The sequence below is a fragment of the Lampris incognitus genome, chromosome 4 (genome assembly GCF_029633865.1).
Source record: "Lampris incognitus isolate fLamInc1 chromosome 4, fLamInc1.hap2, whole genome shotgun sequence".
NCBI classification, from domain to species: domain Eukaryota; kingdom Metazoa; phylum Chordata; class Actinopteri; order Lampriformes; family Lampridae; genus Lampris; species Lampris incognitus.
This window is the reverse complement of record NC_079214.1, coordinates 13079489-13096888: the sequence shown is the minus strand read 5'-3', so window position 1 is coordinate 13096888 and position 17400 is coordinate 13079489. Positions and strand designations below refer to the sequence as shown.

The window sequence follows — 17400 nt, the reverse complement described above, 5'->3', positions numbered from 1 at the left end:
GCGCTTGTTCAACAAGGTTAAAAGAACGGCTTCGGGGTTCGTCATTCTTTTAAATCTCACCTACCATTTTATCACCCGCTGTTTTGGCCAACTTGATATCCAATTACTACTAGCGCGCATGCGCGGGAAACACTGCGCTGCAGGACACTTGAACGTCGGGGATTGTAGTTCGCCCGCCCGGTCGCGTTACGCAACATGGCGCCGCCGTATCGCAAGACGGGAAGAGGCGTCAAACCGGCGTGAACAACGCCGCATGTCCTCATTTTCACACCTTATTCATGCCTGTGTGGCTTCTCGTCTCCCCCCCCGTGGTGTAAAGGATGTCACATTAACGCCGTTTCTACGCAACGCCGAAGTGTAACGCGCTTGGCCACAACGCGGGCGGGCGGGGAGCGAGAGAGAGAGCCGAAACCCACTAAAGACTACAACTCCCATAGCGACCCGGACCGAGGCATGTTTCGGAAGTAAAGTTACGTTGGTAAAAGTTCCAACTGTTTTGCGATCATCGGAATGCGGCGATTATTGTGTATTCGCAAAGTTTTTGTTGGGGGGGGGGCGACCGCGCCGCGTTTATTTTCACGATCCCTTCCGGCCGAACGTTCGGGAGCCGGCGAAACGACGGCCCGGTTCGGCTCGACCGACGTTAGCGCATGTAGCTTAGCTCGCTTAAGCTAGCTTTGTCGCGTCATGGCAGCCCGTGCCGACTCGGCTGCCGCGAGCTGGTCTGACAGCGGCTGTCTTCGGGGGGGGGGGGGAAACGCTGCCCGAGATCGGAGGATTAAAACAGACGACTTTGAAATAATAATAATAATAAAATTTTTTAAAAACAATACATTTTCAAAGCTTTCGTTTGTTTAGCGGCTTCACAAACCGACGCACTTCTCGGCGGCGGCGGCGGCTTACCTGGGTGACGTAGCCGGCTACCGCTACACGAACACTAAGGGACCGTCGGCTGAAAGGCGAAGTTGGCCGCTGAAGGAGTTTGTAATGCCTGCCCCGAGGCTCGGCGCCGGGGTAACTATGTGGCAGGGGAGGGGGGCGGCGGCGGAGGGAGGAGGGGGGGGGCACAAGAGCATGATTGTGTTTCGCCCGTCAGTCGGAATGGGGCCGTAAGCTAAAGAAGTGCCGAGATATTTTAACAGGTACGCGCCGCCTCCGTTATTCGTCGGATCCATTTGATCGCCGGTGAATCCCGCCGCGAGGAACGCGCGAGCCGCCGGTGGTGACAAAAGCGTGATTGTGTCTCCTTCGTCGGGGGGAGGGGGGGGCACGAGAGCGCAGGATACATTTTGTTATTCAGTAACATGTGGCCTTCGTCGTTCGTGCTGTACGTGTATGAATTGACACACGCGTTCAAATTCCGAGGGAGTTTTGGGGAATTTGGGAGCGCGCGGGTTGCCATTGCGCTGACGATGACGACGATGAACGCGGGGCTCCTTGTGTTTCCGAACGTGTCACTGGCTCATCAGCGGACCTTGCGCGCGCGGCGGCTTGCGTTGGGCTTTCGGATCTGCCCTCCGGGACGCGTGGACGTGACACTGTAGTTAGTCTCGCAAACAGTGGGGTTTGTTTTGTTCATCACACAATGCTTTTTGCCCCCCACACGTTGGATGCTAGAACCTTTTGTCCTTTCTCGGGTCAATATAGGAGGGAATATTGAACAGCTCAAAGAATTTGGAGGAACTTGTGCGAAAACTACTTGGGCTGCTGTTATAGGAGTGTGTGTGTGTGTGAGCAGGCAAGCCTCGGAACAGTGGGTCTATTGATTATAGAAATAGTAGCAAAGTAGCTACAGTGTAGCCATACAAACAGGAACAGCTGAAGAGTTTGGAAAGTAAACATCACGCAGTTTGACTCGTGCTCACAGAAGTGCCCCGCGGTGCTGGACTTCGCTTGGTTCCGTATTGGATGAGATTGTTGTGAAAATGTGGAATAATGATAAGTGATCGGCCATAACTGCATGATTGTATGCGCTGAGGGGACACTGAGTTGCCAGTGTCACTCCTGTTTAAACTCAGATTACGAAAAAAGCAGCATCCTGAATAACAGAAGTTACACAATTCATAAAATGGATTTTGAATCAGAGGCACATAAATTCCAGCCAGGTCTACAGGAGCCAATGCAGGTAGCTATTTGGAGCCATCCTCACAGAACAGGACAGGTCACTAGGAGCGGCTTTGAGCTTGAGCAAATTATTACAGTTGTGTATTTGGCTTGCTGTTACATAAGCTGTTTGGGTGTGGACCATAACCAACCTTAAAATCAGTCCCATGAGTTTGCACCAGCAAGGGGAAAGCACACACTGTAAACGGAACTGGTCTATCTAACCAGCTCATATGGGATAGCAACCGGCTGCAAACACTTTCACCTCCTTTTGTGCTGTAGTTTTTTTTCCCTTTCCCTATTTGACCTCTGTTAAGTATCTTTCTTCTCTGGTCTGTTTGTTGCTATTTACGGTTCCTTTTGGACTTTCTCTGCCTTTCGCTTACCTCACTCTCTGTTTTTCCGTCCCCAGATCTCTTCTTTGTTGATCCCCAAACCCCAGCTAAGGCCGAACCAGCGGTTTGGATGCAGGTTGTGTGTGCACTGCTGTTCTTCGGCCTGGTGGGGGCACTTGCTGCATTGCAGAAGGACCAAGTGGCCCAACATGCCATCAAGCTTCATCGGGGTCGGGGGGTCACACACGGCCACAGCTGGGTGGCCGGCAACTGCAAGCGGCTGGTGGGCCTGCTGCGTCAGAAGAGCACAGCGGTCAGGAAGCTGGCAGTTGCAGCAGATGCCGCTGGACGAGACCGGGCACTCTCAGACCCTGAGAGACTCTTCCAGGTAGGTAATGCAATCACAGACAGAATAAAGGCTTTGACTTTGTCTCAGGATTAAGCGATTTGCTTAGCAAAATATAACTGCGCTTACATTGGTAGTTCTACAGAAAATAATGACCCAACAGTATGTTTTTAATTCAATTTTTGTGCCCATTCGCCTGCAATATTGTCTACATTGCCAACCCCTATCCCTGATAAGATTTGTGCATTGCATGTTACTCTCCTTGTATACAGCACACTTAAAGGAAAATTCCTTTTTTTTCTTCAACCTCGGTATTATTTTTCATCAGTTTTATCAATTGTTATAGTATTTTACATGCTTGCGTTTTTTTATTTTATGTATTTTACGTCCTCATTGTGGAGGTTTTTCGGGGACCAGCCCAGACAGGTGCTCTGCTTCACAACGGCATCAGGAGGACATACTCATACACAGGTTCAATTTACCTCAAATAAGTCCAGTTTATCTAAACCACTTATTTACAAGTGAAAATGAAGTTGAAATTTTACGTTTGCTGAAATTAAATGTAAAATTATTTCATTGAATACTGGAACTAAACCTCGCCTGTGTTGTTATTCTATGTTAAGTACACTGTGAGAGCCATGAAACCGGGGTCAAATTCAGTGTGTTTGCAAGCTTACATAGCCAATAAAATCTGATTCTGAACTACAACTTGGAGAAATGAGCTACCATACTTAACCTATCATATACATATCTATTACAAGATTTGGATCTTCAACATGAGACTCACCAATGTAGCCTAAACAAATTTTGGGTGCACACAGAATAGGTTAGGTACTTCCTTTTCACTAGCAAATAAGAGGTTTAGATAAACTAGACTTGTTTTACCTTGTTTGGGGTAAATTCAGCCTGTATGTTAGTTTGCCGTACTGACGCCATTATTAAACAGAGCGCCTGTATGGGCTCGTCTCCAAAAACCTCTGCAATAAGGCAGGTATGTAAAGTAATATTACCATCGATAGGAATGATGAAAAATGCAACGAAAATAAGACCCAGAATGGAAGAAAAAAAAACTCGAGTTTTCCTTTAAATAGTAACTAAACCCAAAACTACTTTAGTGAATTTGCTACTATCTAAAGGTAAAGAACACTCTACGTGCTTGGCTGATCTTGGGCCCAAGTGACGTAAGCATAACAGGATAAGCACAGCTGCAAGCTAGTGAACTTAATGATAGGTCTGTTTGATTTCGGTGTAGCAATGAGCAAACATTGACAGCAATACTTGCTCGTTGTTACGCCTAAATCAAATCCACCTTTAGGTGGCAGCAAACTGTCAAAAGCGGTGTACATCTTATTTGCTTTAGCTATTTTATAACAAACCCTTGTGTGTATGTTCCTGCCTGTGACCAGGTGCACACACTGGAGGTGTTCCAGAAGGAGTTGAATGAGAGCGAGCACTTGGTCTTTCAAGCTGTGCATGGCCTGCAGAGGGTGCTGCAGGGAGACTACAGGGATGTGGTCAACATGAAGGAGAGCAGCCGACAGAGACTGGAGGCGCTTAGAGAGGCAGCCATCAAGGTGCAGTCATGGGAGTTATGCCTTATTCACAGAGATTTCACCGAATTTCTGTCGTGCAGATTAGGGGAGGTTATGAGAAATGTAGGAAACGATGCCAGAAGGCAGACGAAGGAGAAATTGTTTCAATCCAATGGAATGAAGTTGCTCTCCATAGCCAGAGAGTTGTGTTCCTGATCTGAATTATGATGTATACCAATGTATCTCTGTTGTAAAGGGAAGCACTGTCATTTTGAGAAATGCAAAGATTAGGACTGTACTGTGTCATTGAAGTCTTGAAGTATTTATAGAAGTACTGCCATTTTTGGCAGGACACTTGTTGAGTAGGCTCACAGTAAGACAGCTGAAATATCTGTATATTAAGAATGACACAACACAAAATCCATTATGAACGTCTCGTAAGTGCAGCTGTGTTATTTGAGAACTCTGATAGTTCACAATGTTAATGTGGGTTGTCAGTTTATGTCCGAGGGGAGGTTCTCACAATGTTAACCCGCCCTTGTCCTTGCTTACACGCACACACACACGTATGTTTTCCGTGTCAACTCAAAAAAATGAAAAATGTTTGAGTTGAAAACATGGCTTTGTTTTGTTTTTTGCTTGAGGGTGGTAAAATAGATTGCCCTGGTGTTGAATTCAACAAAAAATTAGAACACTTCATATGGTTACGTTGAGAAACATCCATGTTGGCTCTTTCTTCCGGTGTAAAATGCACATCACCTTCTTTGCTGATATCATATGAGGGCATCAAAGACACTGACACCTCGTATTGTGTTACCGACACATGTGGGGTCCAGCGTGTTAGACCAGCAAATTATGAAGTGAGAGGAAAAAACGATAAAGAACAACGAAATAAACGTGGTAGTCGGTACTCTGCTCATGAGCAAAAATGATGAGCCTCCGGCCCTGACCAGGATCCTGCAAGACAAAAAAGAACACAAAATCACAGGCGCCCCTAGTGGGGCGGAGGGGTCATCACAATATAAATGCCTTGTATCGTGTGTCTTTTATTAACTGTACTTAAATAATTGTTTTGTTTTGTTTTATCTTGTATCTTATATTATTTGTATCTTTTTGTCATTTTAAACTGCTTCTTGACATCATTGTAAATCAGGGCCAGCCCTCAGTGATTTTTTTAGTTTAAATAAAGACAATAATAATAATAATATCCTTTACACATGGACACCAACACCACTGTCCTCTACATCGACACCCCTTTTTATCCTTTTATACATGGACACCATCATCACAGTCCTATACAGCCACACCCTTTTTTTATCCTTTTTGTAAATGTGAGTAGGCAGGAACAAGCTAAATTGAGTGTTCATTTACTCTTTCAGGAGGAACAGGAGTATGTGGAGCTGGTGGCAGCTGAGAAGCACCAGCAGGAAGCTGCAAAGACTGCTTTAGCCCAGAACAAGACACTGTCCATGCTGGATGAGATCCTGGAGGATGTCCGAAGGGCAGCAGACCGGCTGGAGGAAGAGATTGAAGAGCATGCCTTTGCCAACAACAAACAGGTCAGCACAAAACAGCATTGGTTCTCGAGGGTTGTCCTTATACTACATGAAACCTAGGTAAAACCAAAAAGATTTATAATTGGTTCAAGCCATGGATATTTAAACAGATCTCAGTATATCTTTGCAATACGTTAATCTTTATGTAATATTTTTCAAAATTGTACAATAGTTTGGATAAGTTTCTTCTCCAAGACAAACTGTTGTTCTGTTCTGGTACTGTTCTGTTGCCTTCCTACGGGTACCGGTAAAGTTTCACATCCTCTCTCCCTTTCACTGGATTTCCATTTAGATGAAGGGAGTGAATGTAGAGGCAGTGCTGAGAGTAGAAGAGGATGAGGAGGATGGGGGAAAGAGAAAGAATGTTTCAAGGCATAGAGAGGTGGAGGATGACTTGGGACTGAGCATGCTCATTGACTCCCAAAACAACCAGTATGTCCTGACCAAACCACGAGACTCCACCATGCCAAGAGCAGACCATCACTTCATTAAGGTTGGTTATTCTCACCCCTGATACGCTGTTCAATGCTTACCTTACACTCTAGTACCCCTCTCACCCAACTGCTCCATGAAGGTTTATCTCAACCAGCTTACCAAAAATTCACCTCACATCCTTGAATCTTTATAAGATCAGAATTGGAACTCTACATTCTCCACCACTCAGACTTCATTTGATTAAAGCTTCAATATAAAGTCTTAATGTAAATTAACTACAATGTAGTATTGTTAAGTACCAGAATTTGTGCTATCTCTGTTTGATTTTGTGTCTGCTCAGGACTTGGTGTCAGTGGTGATGCTGTCTCTGCCCTGTGGTTGGCTTTGTACTCTGATGGGTCTACCACCAATGTTTGGCTACATCATTTGTGGAGTCCTACTAGGGCCCTCTGGCTTGAACAGCATCAAGGTGTGTGTATATGTGCATTTTTAAATAAATCTGGCTGTGCTGTGTGAGCTCACATTGAGGGGTTTGAGATGGAAAGATGCACTCGCCAGTAAGCAAGTAGGCCTCTTAGCAGTGCCATGTTGGCATGAAAAAACCGAGACTAAGATCGGTGCATTTTCTTTTAAAGTCAAACTTAATTTTGAAACAGTGATATTTTACACTGCAAACAGTTGTGAGCCATGTTAGTGTCTGCTCTGAAACTGCAGAGGAAAAAGTGAAGATTGTATGTTTCTGTGCTGCTTTTTTCAGTGTGAATACTGCTTTGATATAGCCTTGCTTTGTGTATTGCAGTCTATGGTCCAGGTAGAGACTCTTGGTGAGTTGGGTGTGTTCTTCACTCTCTTCATGGTGGGAGTAGAGTTCTCCCCAGAGCGCCTTCGCAAGGTACACTAAACTGATGTCAATCCAACAATCCAAACATCTCCCACCTAATCTCTACCTTTTCTCCTTTTCTTTCCACATGGAAATGGTTGAAATAATATTTCCTTACATGCCACGGTTACTTGGAAGAACAATGCACATAAGGTTATTTGTTAAATCTTCATGTTTTGGCTTGCTCTTAGTTCATTTAATTTTTCTTTTGAAAGTCCATGGTTTAAACATAGGGTGGCGCAGTGGTTAGCGCAGTCGCCTCACAGCAAAACGGTCCTGGGTTCGAACCCCGCGGTTGTCCAACCTCGGGGGTCGACCTGGGTCATCCTCTGTGTGGAGTTTGCATGTTCTCCCCATGTCCGTGTGGGTTTCCCCCGGGTGCTCCAGTTTCCTCCCACAGTCTAAAGACATGTAGGTCAAGTGAATCAGCCATACTAAGTTGTCCCTGGGTGTGAATGTGTCGGCCCTGTGATGGCCTGGCGGCCTGTCCAGGGTGTCTGCCTGCCTGCCACCCAATGACTGCTGGGATAGGCTCCAGCATCCCGCGACCCCAGTTGGGATAAGCGGCTTGGATAATGGATGGATGGACGGTTTAAACATGTCTGTGTTCCGTTATGTACATCAAGATAGTGTGTATTCATCACCTTGCAATTTCAACATCACACTTAAGTTCTGTTCTGTTTAACACATTATTTGATGTGTTGAATGTGTGTCATGTGTACACAGGTATGGAAAACATCAGTGCAAGGGTCCTGCTACCTAAGTCTACTGATGGTGGGAGCCGGCTTGTTATGGGGGCAGTTGCTCCATATTCGACCCACCCAGACAGTCTTCATCTCCAGCTGTCTTTCCTTGTCCAGCACGCCGCTTGTATCCCGCTTCCTTGCAGGGGGGGCCAGAGGAGAGAAAGACGGTGTGTGTGTGTGTGTGTGTGTGTGTGTGTGTGTGTGTGTGTGTGTGCACGCAGGCTGGCTCTCTGCCATTCCTAGCAGCAGTGTGCCAGAAGTGTGCAGGAGCTGAGCGCATGTCAGGCAGAGGTCCACCAGCCACTATTACCCATGGGGGTTTAATTTCTTAGAGAGAAAGTTAGGATCAGTTCCATCTAAATTAACACCTATTATAGGACTTTAACACTTGCCCTCTCTGTTCTGGATGGACTGCATCCACACTGATGTGGATCCATGCGGATCGTTCCTCTCAGCTTTCACTCTTTCAAATCGGTCTCTCGAATTCCAGAACTCTGGCGACTGACCTTTTGCTTTGTTATCACATAAATTGATACAACATAGCAACAACCAGAGGGAGCGCCCTCAGTTGTCACCATTCATCAGATCACTTTTATAAACATGGATGCATCATTGTACAGACCGCAGGATCTTTTCCACAAGGCATGGTCAAGGAGGAGGTTTATTGTTCTATTTTAAAAATGTTCCATTAGTCATTAGTACCCATGAAGACAAGAGCACTGTGGGTGACGGAGCGATCCTCCATTTGTTGGGATATTGCACAGTGAACAACGGGCCTCCTTCAGCAATCGTTCGTACATACAAATCTGTTCTTACACACCCATGTAATTTTTTAGCCTTGAAGTTTCAGTCTCAGAGGCTAGTGTAGAACCCGGGTAACCCCCGAACGCAGACTCAAATTGGCTAACAATGATGTCTTTGCAAGCGAATGCATATAAAGACGAACCCTTGAGAGTTTTTCCTCAAAGCTGTTGATGGTGAGCAGTAAACACGGTGATGGAAGTAGTTGTGTGATGAATGAAGAGGTAGAATTCGCAGCTGAATTAAAATCCTGCACAGTTACACACCTAAGTACACAAGTGCTGAAAGTAATCGATTACAATTTTGGTAGTCGATTATCATTTGAGTCATTCGTCAAGTAAAAATACCAAACATTGGTCGGTTGCGGTTTCATAAATGATTAATCAGCTAATTGAAAAAATAATCAATAGATTAATCGATTATGAAAATAATCATTAGTTGCAGCCCAAAAGTTCACCTGGCCAATGCCTGTGGAAAGTGGGCATAGACTTCGGACTGCCGGTTTCATCAAGTTACAGAAATATTCAGATGCAGACGAAAGCCCACCCACCCAATCCGAACATCTGAAAGGGGATTTCTGATGTGACGCTGTTCGACACACCAAACAGCCCTTTGTCTGAAGCATATAGCAGCCCTTAGTCTCACCGTCAGAGTAAGAGAGTGGCAACAAATGAAACTTTGGCTAGTATTCACCCAGCTTCCTGTCTGGGCAGATGGTTATCACAGATAATTCTGAGCAAGTCCATCGGACAGGGGGAGCTTTTTTTTCATGCTGGCAGTTCCACATTAACTATGACAGTGTTTGTGTATATGTGTGACAGACGACCTGGACTACAGCAGTGTGCTCCTGGGGATGCTGGTGATGCAAGACGTTCAGCTCGGCCTCTTTATCGCCGTTATGCCCACTCTCATCCAGGCACAGAGTGGAGACTTGGACAGGTCAGTGAGCCTTCTCATGCAAGCATGCCAGACACTAAAACACAGAGGCCCCTGTTCACATTTGCATCTTTGGGGCCTTGTCGCTCATGTTTTTTGTCCATACATGAGCACATTGAGAAGACTGAGAAGTCTTGGCCCGTATGAATGAGTAACAGGACTCGCTCCTGCATTTACAGTGCCATCTGTAAATTTGCAATGACATGATATTTGCTCTGAACGTAAATCTCGCATTTCAAATATTGCACTGGGGCGAAATTTTGTTGTTTGAGAAACTCAAAAATAACTTTGTCTCAGTGTCTGTCCAAGTTCAACCATGATCTGCCACCCCTGCCATTGTTTTGAAGGGGAAATTAAACCTTCAGGGAGTGTCGGCACGTCAAAGGCCAGTTATCAACTCCTGTTCCTGGTCCCATACACACACAGTCAAGCTCATTTACATAGGAACTGGAGTCAACTTCAGTTGTCGCCACCTGTTTCCAGCAGAACTAGTTACTACTACTAGTTGTCGCTCCTGTTAATAACTGGGCTGAGTAGGAACTTGACCAGATAAAGCACTGAAATGGGGGAGCGACCACCATAGCATCTAGTGTGACTGGGGCCAGAGAGATTTCAGAGTCTGGTGCACCATTTGTGTCCCACAGCCTTCTGTTCGGGGGTCTCCGCGTGCTCTTCCTCCTTGCCCAGGTCCTGGTCTCATTGGCTGCTGTGCTGCTGCTTTGTGTGCTGCTCAAATCAGTCCTGATTGGTCCCTACTACAAGAAACTCCATGCTGAGAGCAAGGGCAACAAGGAGATCCTGGTCCTGGGGATAACCGCTTTTGTCTTTTTTATGCTGATGGTAGGATCTGTTCTTTTTCTGCTATTCACAGATAAAGAGCACTCTTTTACTCACTTATCTCCAACTGGTACCTTTCTACACTTTCTTACTTCCTGTATGCTTCCCTTTTATTTTTCCTCCTTTTGATGTTCAGCTATTGCCGGGTTCACGTTCTGCAAAGTAGCGTCATTCAACACTCGCTGGAAGAGAGATGTTCTCGTTTATTTTCCTTGTCCTCGCTGTCCTCCAGGTGACAGAGTTTCTGGATGTTTCAATGGAGCTGGGCTGTTTCCTGGCAGGCGCGTTGCTGTCTTCCCAAGGCCACATGGTCACAACTGAGGTTGTGGGATGCATCGAGCCAATCAGAGATTTCCTCGCGATCATCTTCTTTGCTTCTATAGGTCAGATCACGCAAAGCCATTAAGCAGAAGCATTCATTTAATTTTCAAGGCCATTTAAAGTGAAACTTAAGATATGGTGTATGGTGTTTTTGTTTTTATGACCCTGCAGGTCTCCACGTGTTCCCTACATTTGTGTTGTACGAGCTCACCATCCTGCTGGTGCTAACACTGACACTGGTCATTATGAAGGTATGGCGGGTTTCCTCCTATAGCCCTCTCTGATGGCTCTCATTCAGTGAAACGCTCCTCACGTCACAGTTTTCCTCCTTTTGCTCCTAGTTCCTGATGGCCGTGCTGGTGCTTTCGGTCATTTTGCCACCGGGCTCTCGACACATCCGCTGGATTGTGTCGGCTGGCTTGGCCCAAGTCAGCGAATTCTCTTTTGTCCTGGGCAGCCGTGCCCGTCGTGCCGGCATCATCTCCAGAGAGGTCAGTAGCACCCGGTAACCTCACGGGTTAGCGTTCAACGCGGGGGGGGGGGGGGGTTCATAATTTGAAATAACAAAGATGGTGATATACATGACAGAGGTCCTTATGTTGCATTTCGGTGTATAGATTAGAAGAAAATGAACAGCTAAGGATTAATCATAAAGTCCAGCTCCACTCAGGGGCGAAAATCTGATATCAACTTTGGAGGGGACATTTACATTAAATTTTCTCAAGCGCAATTCCTGAGGGGGACACCAAAAGTAGTGCTGTAAACCAGGGGCGAAATGTTTGGGGGGATATATCATATTTTTCCCAGGATGGGGGGGGGGGGTCGTGTGCCCCCCGCCCCCCCTTGGATCTCCGCCTATGGCTCCACTATCCAGGTGCTGTTAAATTGATGCTTATCTTACTAGTCAACTGTCTCCCCTTTCTCTCTTCTTTCTCTGAATATATTGCTTATCTTTCCTTCTCCATCCCTCTGTTTCTGTATCCTTCCTCCTTCCTCTATTCAGGTATACCTGCTGGTTCTCAGTGTCACCACCCTGAGTCTGCTCCTCGCTCCGGCGCTGTGGAGAGTCACCACACACAAATGGGTCCCCCGAGCCGAACGCAAATCAGTCACCTGACCGGCGGCAAAGGCGTCTGCATGTCCCTGCAATACGTGTGTGTGATCAGATCAGAATACTTTATTCATCCCCGAGGGGAAATTGGGTAAAGTGTGTGTGTGTGTGTGTGTGTGTGTGTGTGTGTGTGTGTGTGTGTGTGTGTGGCCTCATGAGATCCAACATTTTAGTTAACGGGGCATTTACAAATGCAGTCGCGTACAAAGACAGACATGTTCCGTCGTACGTGCGATTGTTTCGCATCATAGGACCAAATCTTCCACGTCTTCTCGGTTTACTAGAGACTGGAAATCTAAAATATGCATTATCATCAGCTGCAGAATTTTAATGAATCACTCTAACGTGTATTGTAAGCAACTGTTGAGGCAAAAAGAAAAGCACTACATCTTAAACTAACTCGTGCAAACTAAGTACAGCGAAACCACGTAACTCGGATGCGTGGACTTAAGACTGAAATTCCTTCTCCGAAGTGTTTTGAGGATGTTTTTCTTGCTGTTGTCCCCTCCTGGACACATTTCCTCCGTATTCCATATAAGATTTTTTTTTTGCCCATATCTACCTCCATGCCTCCATGGAAAGCAAACCCCCTACGTTCTATGAAGGCATGGCTGTGTTCTTTACACGTTGTGTTGAACCACGTGGAGACCCCGTGCTCTTCTGCATTTCATTTACCAGAAACATTTCTGGTAAGACGTGTAAACAAAATGCAGCGTCACAATTTGCTTTTTTTCCGTCATTCTTTCAACAAAAATTGGCAATTTTTTTCTCAATAGCAACTCCACAGAATCATATCATCTGCATACGCTGAGATAGGAACCAAATCAATGTGTTGTATTTCGAAGCACCTCCCCCCACCCCCCATAGTTTCCATAATACTATACATCTCCAAGTTTGTTATTCATGCATTACAGGTCGAAAATGGTTAATTTCCCTCCAGATGGTCACATGATGTGTTAAATGTCTTTATTGTTCGGTTTCCCATTAGCAATCCTTTTCTTTCATCCTCGTCATTTGCACTCAAACTGTACTCCTCTTTATATGACCCGGCTGGACTAACATACGTATATGTGATGAATAGCTCAACTTTTCACATTTTAATTAGCATTTTTCTTTCCAATATTAAAACAAAGGCCTCCGTTTCATACTGTACTTCAACCTTGGTCAGAATGTTACTGTTTCTGCCTCCTGCTTTATTTTTGCCGGTTGCAACTGGAAGTTTGTGAGCTGATTGTGAAAATCTTCAGCCCACCTGATCCCTACAAGTTAACCGTGGGACTTCCTTGTTAATGTACTGTAACTGTGGCGGGTAAAGGGCTGTGTGCAAGCAACTCACTGTCACAATATACTGACGTGATTTATTAAACAATGTCACATTTCAACAGAATTAGAGGAAACTATAGACGTTAAGATATTTACACACTCCCATGGTATCCAGTGGTGAAAACGACTGTTGCGTCTTTCACAGTGTGCCATGTCGACGTATGTGACTTAGCTCTATGTTAATGTCATTGTTTATTATCATTGTCAGATGTTTATCGGGGAATATGTTCGCAAAAAGGGGGCTGTTTTTCTTCATTTTGTCAAAGAGTTTACACAATCAAAGTTTTGGCGGTCATTAAGGAGGGCCGCCGGGCACAAAGGCTACTTGTAACCCATGAAGTAGTTCCACCTGCGGGTGTGGCAGGCGATGTCTTTTCAAATTGTTATCTCGTTAATTCCTCTATTTATTAAAGATGACGTGAAAAACAGATATCGGTTGTTTGTTTCTGAAGCAGCATTGCTCTTCTTGGGGACTGGCTTCGGCAAGAGGGCCCCGTTCACACAGAAAGACCCCCGTAAAGTCGAAAAACCGTAGGTGCTTTCTCATATCCAGCATGTTTCATGATGAATCACCTACATGTGCAGAGGAAACCATCATCTTTTCACTGATCTCATGTTGTAGTTGGAAGGTCCCTGCCCCCCCCCCTTTTCTCCCTAATTGTACTTGGCCAATTGTCCCATTCTTCCGAGCCATCCCAGTTGCTGCTCCACCGCCTCTGCCAATCCGGGGAAGGCTGCAGACTACCACATGCCTCCTCCCATACATGTGGAGTCGCCAGCCACTTTTTTTCACCTGACAGTGAGGAGTTTTGTCAGGGGAACGTAGCATGTGGGAAGATCACGCTATTCCCCCCAGTTCCCCCCTTCCCGAACAGGTGCTCCGATTGACCAGAGGAGGCGCTAGTGAAGCAACCAGGACACATACCCACATCCGGCTTCCCGCCTGCAGACACGGCCGATTGTGATTGTAGGGACGCCCGATCAAGCTGGAGGTAACACAGGGATTCGAACCGGTGATCCCCATGTTCGTAGGCGTCCGGACGCCCCCAAAAAGTCCCTGGTTTTAACCAAGTGCCATACAGAACATATCCTGCATAAAAGTAAGAGATGTAATGTCTACTACTACTACTACTACTTTCGGCTGCTCCCGTTAGCAGTCGCCACAGTGGATCATCCGTTTCCATCTCTTCCTGTCCTCTGCATCTTTCTCTGTCACACCGGCCACCTGCATGTCCTCCCTCACCACATCCATAAACCTCCTCTTTGGCCTTCCTCTTTTCCTCTTCCCTGGCAGCTCCATATTCAGCATCCTTCTCCCAATATACCCAGCATCTCTCCTCCACACATGTCCAAACCATCTCAATCTTTCTTCTCTTGCTTTGTCTCCAAACCGTCCAACCTGAGCTGCCCCTCTAATATAATCGTTCCTAATCCTGTCCTTCTTCATCGCTCCCACTGAAAATCTTAGCATCTTCAACTCTGCCACCTCCAGCTCCACCTCCTGTCTTTTCGTCAGTGCCACTGTCTCCAAACCATATAACATGGCTGGTCTCACAACCATCTTGTAATTCTTCCCTTTAACTCCTGCTGGTACCCTTCTGTCGCAAATCACTCCTGACACTCTTCTCCACCCACTCCACCCTGCCTTCACTCTCTTCTTCACCTCTCTCCTGCACTCCCCGTTACTTTGGACAGTTGACCCCAAGTATTTAAACTCATACGCCTTTGTCACCTCTACTCCTTGCATTAGACCATTCTGCTGTCCTCCCTCTCATTGACGCATAGGTATTTCGTCTTGCTCCTACTGACTTTCATTCCTCTTCTCTCCAGTGCATACCTCCACCTCTCCAGGCTCTCCTCAACCTGCACCCTACTCTCGCTACAGATCACAATGTCATCCGCAAACATCATAGTCCATGGAGACTCCTGCCTGGTCTCGTCCATCAACCTGTCCATCACCACTGCAAACAAGAAAGGGCTTGGAGCCGATCCTTGATGTAATCGCACCTCCACCTTGAACCCATCTGTCATTCCAACCACACACCTCACCACTGTCACACTTCCCTCATACATATCCTGCACCACTCCTACATACTTCTCTGTAACTCCTGACTTCCTCATACAATACCACACCTCCTCTCTCGGCACCCTGTCATTTACTTTCTCTAAGTCTACAAAGACACAATGTAACTCCTTCTGACCTCTATACTACTCGATCAACATTTTCAAAGCAAACATCACATCTGTGGTGCTCTTTCCTGGCATGAAAACCATACTGCTGCTCGCTAGTCATCACCTCTCCTCTTAACCTAGCTTCTATTACTCTTTCCCATATCTTCATGCTGTGGCTGATCAACTTTATACCTGTGTAGTTACTACAGTTCTGCACATCGCCCTTATTCTTGAAAATCGGTACCAGTATGTTTCTTCTCCACTCCTCAGGCATCCTCTCACTTTCCAAGATTGTGTTAAACAATCTAGTTAAAAACTCCACTGCCGTCTCTCCTAAACATCTCCATGCCTCCACGGGTATGTCATCAGGACCAACTGCCTTTCCACTCTCCATCCTCTTCATAGCTGCCCTCACTTCCTCTTTGCTAATCCACTGAACTTCCTGATTCACTATTCCAACATCATCCAACCTTCTCTCTCTCATTTACTTCATTCATCAGCCCCTCAAAGTACTCCTTCCACCTTCTCAACACACTTTCCTCCCTTGTCAGCACATTTCCATCTCTATCCTTGATCACCCTTACCTGCTGCACATCCTTCCCAGCTCAGTCCCTCTGTCTAGCCAATCGGTACGAGTCCTTTTCTCCTTCCTTAGTGTCTAACCTCTCATACAACTCACCATACGCCTTTTCCTTTGCCTTTGCCACCTCTCTCTTTGCTTTACGCTGCATCTCCTTGTACTCCTGTCTACTTTCTTCATTTCTCTGACTATCTCACTTCTTCTTTGCCAACCTCTTCCTCTGTATACTTTGCTGTACTGCCTCATCCCATCACCAAGTCTCCTTGTCTTCTGTCCTCTGTCCAGATGACACACCAAGTACCTTCCTAGCTGTGTCCCTCACTATTTCTGCAGGGGTTGCCCAGCCATCCGGCAACTCTTCACTACCACCCACTGCCTGTTTTAACTCCTCCCTGAACTCCACACAACAGTCTTCCTTCTTCAACTTCCACCATTTGATCCTTGGCTGTGTCTTAACTCTCTTCCTCTTCTTGGTCTTCAAAGTCATCCTACAGACCACCATCCGATGCTGCCTAGCTACGTTCTCCCCTGTCACCACCTTGCAGTCTCCAATCCCTTTCAGACGGCGCCTTCTACATAAGATATAGTCCATCTGTGTGCACTTTCCTCCACTGTTATATGTCACCGTGTGTTCCTCCCTCTTCTTGAAATACGTATTCACCACAGCCATTTCCATCCTTTTCACAAAATCTACCACCATCTGTCCTTCCACATTTCTCTCCTTGATACCATACCTACCCATCACCTCCTCATCATCTGTTCCCTTCACCAACATGCCCATTGAAGCCCACTCCAATCACCACTCTCTCCCCCTTTGGTACCCTCTCCACCACGTCATCCAACTCACTCCAGAATTCTTCCTTCTCTTCCATCTCACACCCAACTTGCGGGGCATATGTGCTGATAACATTCATCAATACACCTTCGATTTCCAGCTTCATACTCCTCACTCTGTCTGACACTCTCTTCACCTCCAACACACTCTTGACATACTCTTCCTCCAGAATTACCCCTACCCCATTTCTCCTCTCATTTACACCACAGTAGAAGAGTTTGAACCCACCTCTGACGCTCCCGGCCTTACTCCCCTTCCACCTGGTCTCGTGCACACACAGTATACCTACCTTTCTTCTATCCATCATATCAGCCAGCTCATCAGCTCATAGTGCCAACATTCAAAGTTCCGACTCTCACCTCCACACTCCTACCCTTCCTCTCCTGCTGCCTCTGAACGTGCCTCCCCCTTTCCTTCTCCTTCGCCCAACAGTAGCATAATTTCCACCGGCACCCTGCTGGCCAACAATTCCCGTTCGCGGTTGCTGGTAACCCGGGCCTCGAACCGATCCAGTATGGAAATCTGATTTATGATCCACATATTTGGTTTGC

At 46.2% G+C, this 17400-nt stretch overlaps 1 protein-coding gene across 5 annotated transcripts; it reads left to right on the top strand.

Annotated features, from left to right (window-relative positions):
- Nucleotides 1-92: 92 nt before the first annotated feature.
- On the top strand, nt 93-12004 carry tmco3 (transmembrane and coiled-coil domains 3). 5 transcript variants are annotated; one of them, XM_056278439.1, is made up of 14 exons: nt 93-1142; nt 2516-2826; nt 4191-4358; nt 5696-5875; nt 6165-6365; nt 6648-6776; nt 7107-7199; nt 7914-8100; nt 9556-9673; nt 10315-10510; nt 10740-10890; nt 11000-11079; nt 11170-11319; nt 11832-12004. In XM_056278439.1, exons 2-14 carry the CDS (start codon nt 2569-2571, stop codon nt 11943-11945), a joined length of 2025 nt encoding a protein of 674 aa, XP_056134414.1. In that variant the 5' UTR covers nt 93-1142; nt 2516-2568; the 3' UTR covers nt 11946-12004. The 5 variants fall into 5 exon arrangements, with proteins under 5 accessions (XP_056134414.1, XP_056134415.1, XP_056134420.1 ...); XM_056278440.1 differs by having other exon boundaries at nt 93-1564; XM_056278445.1 differs by having other exon boundaries at nt 443-469.
- Nucleotides 12005-17400: the final 5396 nt, after the last annotated feature.

What these genes read in the sequence shown, in the direction of transcription:
- tmco3 (XM_056278439.1), top strand. Translation starts at nt 2,569, where the DNA reads ATGCAGGTTGTGTGTGCACTGCTGTTCTTCGGCCTGGTGGGGGCACTT. An exon ending in ACCCTGAGAGACTCTTCCAG is followed by an intron (nt 2,827 to 4,190) that starts GTAGGTAATGCA and finishes GCCTGTGACCAG; the next exon opens with GTGCACACACTGGAGGTGTT. An exon ending in GGCCAGAGGAGAGAAAGACG is followed by an intron (nt 8,101 to 9,555) that starts GTGTGTGTGTGT and finishes TATGTGTGACAG; the next exon opens with ACGACCTGGACTACAGCAGT.